Raw genomic sequence first — 5,475 nt, 5'->3', positions numbered from 1 at the left:
GTTTTGTAAACTTTGCATTTAGAGGGAAAACATTTATTTAGGTACTGCCACCTGCGGAGGAAATATAAACTACAAGAACACTGTTTGAATCGATACATAATTGAAAAAACCTACATTACCCAAAATAACCTAAACTTCGTTTACCCTAAAGTCATTTGCCCTACAGGCATTTGCCCTAAAGTCATTTGCCCTACAGGCATTTGCCCTAAAGGCATTTTCCCTACAGGCGTTTGCCCTACAGGCATTTGCCCTAAAGGCGTTTGCACAAAATGTTTGATAATCCCATTCGGACCAAGCTCCGGCATTTGCCCTAAAGGCGTTTGCCCTAAAAGAAGTTTTTCGACAGTCGTTTGCCCTACAGGCATTTGCCCTACAGGCGTCTGCCCTAAAAGCTGGTGTGGTTTCATTAATCCAAAACATAGGTGCTTGCCGGCGTTTGCCCTACAGTTGTTTGCACTAAACGGCATTTGCCCTAAAGTCGTTTGCCCTACAGGGATTTGCCCTACGTTTAGGGCAAACGCCTGTAGGGCAAACGATGTGTACCCTCCCATACTATGTTTTATAAACTTTAATGTGAAAAAAAGACAATCTGTGTGCCATCCCTTGATTTTGATCGTGTATGAATAAAAGTGTATAAAATAAAACTAATTAGAAATAAATTTAATTCCAAAATATGAACCATAAAGCTATAATAATATACGCTTGGATTCGCAGACACTCTAAGTATATCTAACGCAGGGCTGCCAAAAGCCATACATTCGCGTGGCACAGGAATCGCGACAACGATTGGTTAGGTTAAGTAAGGACATTAAAAATACTCTAAAGTGGTGTGAAATTTTAGTTATGTTATGCAAGCTAAATTACTTACAAATGTGGCTAACATAACCTAACCAACCCTCCAACCTATTTTACAGAATTTATTATGTGGCTAACATAACCAGTGTTTGTCCAATTTTACAATATCTTTAGTGTAGCTTACCTAACCTAAATATCCGTTTCCCCATTTACATTATTTTAAATGTATCTAACCTAACCTACTCAATCGTTAAAATGTTACAATATTGGTGAACTACTTGTTATGTTAAAAAGCTATAGCCAACGCTTTACACAATGATTCAAAAATATTACAGGAAGTAGGAAAAACCATTTTCGAACTAATTTTCACCTCATTTACATGCTTCAGGGCACTGCTATACTTCCCACTTTTTTGTAAATTTTTAATAAGGCCAATCTATACTTAAGGCTTTTCACATTCTTACACTTCCTTGCTGTTTTTTTAATCCATGCCACAATATTTCTGCAGTGGGCGTCGTGCACCCGTTTACTGTGTAATACAGAAACGTCGCATTCTGACCAATTTGTGCAACTAATCCTTGATAACCAAATAATATTCAAGCGTTTGTCTGACACGGGAATCCGATGTTTTGACGAAATTTTTAACCCGCATCCAGCAACACAGCAGGCTAATCGAGACATTGCCGAACACTTAGGCCCTCCTCACACGGGGATACTGAAGTTGCCTACAAAACGATCGCTGGTAGCCTGGAGACTAGGCAACTGTGTGACTGGGTGACTCTAGTCGCCCGTTATCTTCACACGACGCTACTAAAATATCAGAGACTGGGAGGAAAAAATGCATCGTGAGTACAGCCCGAGTATCTTGTGGAACCGTGAAGTGCCTATATATTGTATGTAATGTCCAGTGATAACAGCAGTGACGATAGTGATATTGTTATCCAATATTATCAACATTATAGAAAACGAAGTAGGAAAAGATTGTGGGTTCATCCATATATAGAAAGGAACATTAATTGTAGATTATTTGTCGCGGCCAAAGAATTGCAAGAGACAGACTCAAAATTCATCGCTTTCTACAGAATGACGAAGGAGACTTACCAAATGTTAACGGAAATTGTTACACCTGCGATGTATTATAGGGATACCACTATGAGGGAATGCGTGAGCCCCGGTGAACGATTGCTGATAACTTTGAGGTAAGTAAGTTAAGAAATACAAATTATTACGAATTTTTGTTAAGGCACTTCTAAATGTTTCCCTTCAACACAAATCTATTTCTTTCCAAGTATTTTAACGTATATACTGATGCTTGGCGAATAAAAACAATGTATGCATTTTAACTTGAGGCCGCAATTACTTATTTTATCTGTGGAAAATGGCTGTTGTATGGATCTTAAGAATGTGCACTTTAACGTTAACAGGTTAAATAATCTAAAGTTATTTATACCCAAGTATTCCAGTCAACTGAAAGGTGAAAGTATAAACATATCTTATGCATAAATTCATTCCAATGTTTAATTCAAATATACCTAAGAAATACACATTCAAATAATGTACTGCAAAAGAAAAAATGTATATATATAAACTATTTAAAGAATACCCATTACACAAACATTCAAATCATGACTGTAAACACAAAAATAAACAACATAATAGAGATAAAAACACGTACACCAAAGTTATATGTTTACACACCCAACAAAACATCACATCACATTATGTTCCTGCTCATATTGTAAAGTCTCTTGGATGACTTCAAAATACTGTTGCGTTTCAGTATCTTGTACTTTCTGTGGAATAGTTTGATTTCCAGGCGACGAACAAATTGAAGCATTATCTGTAGCCAACGATGAATGCGTGGAAACACTGTAGGAGTAAGTTGGGGTCTGTTGGTAAGCTGGTACGTGTTGGTGCATGTCTTTTGGATTCGTGATGTCATCAATAAGCTGCAGAACCCTACGTCGGAATGATTTCATTTGTGCATCTGTCAAAGGTTCGATTTCTGGTAAAAGGCTTAGAAGAAACGACTTTTTTACTTGCCTATCATCGTTTGAATTCGATTCAAGTTTCCTTTTCTTTGCATTCATGTATTCCATAAAGGACTTGTCCACTTCCGTCACTGTTTGCTTTTTACGCTTTGATAAATTATCTTTTGGGTTGGAAAAGGGATCATGAGTCATTTGTTGGGAATGATGAGCATGTTCTTGCGAGAAGTCAGTATTTGGCAGCATAGGTGAAGGAAGGGAAAGTTGTGGTGTTGTAGTTAGTATTGCGTTATCTGAGATATATTCCTCCTCTTCAGCCGCAACGTCTTCCGTATTTTGTGTTGGGTCAGATGAACTGTGTTCCAGGTTTTGTTCATTGATGACTTCTGGCAAATTCCCCGATGGTGTACCAAGCGTTTTTATGAATGGTAGGGTAAATTTCATTGCCTCCGATAGATAATATGGTTTCTTATTTTTGGAACTTGAACCACTTGGAGGTGGCTTTATGTGACGGACAAAAACTGAACGGAGATTTTTCCATTTTTCTTTGCATTCGTTAACTGAAAACAAACAACATTGTTCACATAAATATAAATCGTTGCAATGGATGAATTCCTAACTAATTTACAGTAAACAAAAAACAAATACAAAAGTGAAGTAGTATTAAGTATAATCCAGATATATACAACATATGTTTATTATTTGAAGAAAAAATATATAAATGGTACATGGGGAATGTATTATGAAGTAAAATTTAATTTAACTTTGTTGCAGGTATTTGGCAACAGGAGGTACATTTGTATCGCTGTCGATGTACTTTGCTAGAGGAGAAAGCACAGTTATCAACATCATACGAGAAACTACCAAATTAATTTGGGAATCGTTGAAAGAGTCCTACATGCCTGTCCCAGGAGAAGAAAAGTGGAGAATGATAGCACAGCGTTTCTATTCACTGTGGAATTTACCCAATTGCTTGGGTTCATTGGACGGTAAGCATATTCGAATAGAAAAATTACCTGGAACTGGCTCAAGTAACTTTAATTACAAAATGTATCACTCAATAGTGCTGCTGGCTAGCAGTGATGCAGATGGTTTCTTCACTCTTATTGAAACTGGCTATGCAGGTAGAAACAGCGATGGAGGAGTGTTTCGCGCATCAGCTGTCAAACACTGGATTGCAAATGGAGGACTAGACATACCACCGCCTTCACGATTACCAGATGACGACAATGAGATTGACTTTCCTTTTTACTTTGTTGGAGATGAGGCCTTTCCATTGTCACAATATTTGCTGCGTCCTTACCCTCAGAGAACACTTGATGATGTTAAAAGAATATTCAATTACAGATTGAGCAGAGGACGGAAAACAGTGGAGTGCGCTTTCGGAATGATGGCAGAAAAGTTCCAAGTGTTGAACACTGCTATTCGCTGCCGAACTACGGAAAGAGTGGTTGATGTAATAAAATCTGTCTGCATTCTTCACAACTTCATTCGGAAAAGTGAAGGTATTAAATATTTTGCTGGTGAACCATTTGGCAACTCAGAAACGCCCAACATCAATCCACAGCCACTAGAAGACCTAACGTTACATGATCGGTCTACTGCTCATGAAGTGCGGAATTACTTGGCAAACTATTTTCTAACACCCCGGGCTTCTGTTCCATGGCAGTGGAAATACTGTTACAATAACTAATTAGGTATTAAAGTATTTCATGTGTTTTTGTAGGTTACTGTGAGTATGACAACAACTTTGAACATGTGGTAAGTTTTATCGAAGTTCGTAAAAACCATGCGTAATTCCCTTGGGAACCAAGAAAAGATATCAATAGAAAGTAATTTTTATACGTTACAAACGTTTTAGAATAAGGTATTTCTTCGAAGGACGAATAACCATTGTATAAAAACTATATTTCTTTTACTAATAATGTATTTGTGAGATACTAAATATAAAACATGCTGTTTACATATACATTTTGGTTTTTCACAAGTTAGTTTATTATGATAGATATTTTATATCTAATTATTGTTGTTTAAGATATTGTCAACTTACCTGTGAGTTGCACTTCTTTTGCGACATCATTCCATGCTTTGTCAGTCACATCCTTTTTTGAATACCCTTTCAACTTGTAGTTATAGAGTTCTGGGTGTTTCTCAACTTCGTTTACAAATTTGATATTAAACGCCTGCTCGCCCATTGTTCGCTACAATACAGTATCGCGCCGCGTAGGCTACTGGAGTAGCGTGGAGACCAGCATGCTGAGTCGCCGGGATTTACGTTGCTTACGACTTCCAGTCTCCGCCACTCCAGTATCGCCGTCTGAGTGACGCCATGCCTATCTACATGACGAGTCGCTCGGTCGCCGAGTCTCGCGGTATCTAAGCAACTTCAGTATCCCCGTGTGAGGAGGGCCTTAAACGTATACAACACAATTTCAGAAAACATTATTCGCACTTATATGAAATATTACACCACGTATCTACAGTATGCACCCATTTTCCAAGTACTGACGGTTGTTTACATTTTTTGTTGTGCTTCTGGTTAATTTGAGTGATAATGCTGCTCTAAAGTGGTAGGGTGCCGAAACAATATAGTTCACAAGTCCGTCTATTCGAGTTTTCTACCCGTTGACAATCAGATAAATTTATTTTAATTAAAACTCAACCATACTACAGCCTTCTAATGATTATATCA

At 37.6% G+C, this 5,475-nt stretch overlaps 1 protein-coding gene across 1 annotated transcript; it reads right to left on the bottom strand.

Moving 5' to 3' along the window:
* Positions 1 to 2,350: 2,350 nt before the first annotated feature.
* On the bottom strand, positions 2,351 to 5,187 carry LOC134533810 (uncharacterized). Its single transcript, XM_063371491.1, has 2 exons — positions 4,834 to 5,187; positions 2,351 to 3,343 (listed from the first exon to the last, which is right to left on the bottom strand). The coding sequence occupies exons 1-2, from the start codon at positions 4,976 to 4,978 to the stop codon at positions 2,505 to 2,507; spliced, it is 984 nt and encodes a 327-aa protein (XP_063227561.1). The 5' UTR covers positions 4,979 to 5,187; the 3' UTR covers positions 2,351 to 2,504.
* Positions 5,188 to 5,475: the final 288 nt, after the last annotated feature.

The sequence above is a fragment of the Bacillus rossius genome, chromosome 7, assembly GCF_032445375.1.
Source record: "Bacillus rossius redtenbacheri isolate Brsri chromosome 7, Brsri_v3, whole genome shotgun sequence".
Classification (NCBI taxonomy): domain Eukaryota; kingdom Metazoa; phylum Arthropoda; class Insecta; order Phasmatodea; family Bacillidae; genus Bacillus; species Bacillus rossius.
This window is presented reverse-complemented; position numbering and strand designations above follow the sequence as displayed.

Excerpts from the sequence above, each read along its gene's own strand:
- LOC134533810 (XM_063371491.1), bottom strand. The coding sequence starts at position 4,978 with ATGGGCGAGCAGGCGTTTAATATCAAATTTGTAAACGAAGTTGAGAAA. Across the intron at positions 3,344-4,833 it reads AAAAGAAGTGCAACTCACAG|TTAACGAATGCAAAGAAAAA; the intron begins GTAAGTTGACAA and ends GTTTGTTTTCAG.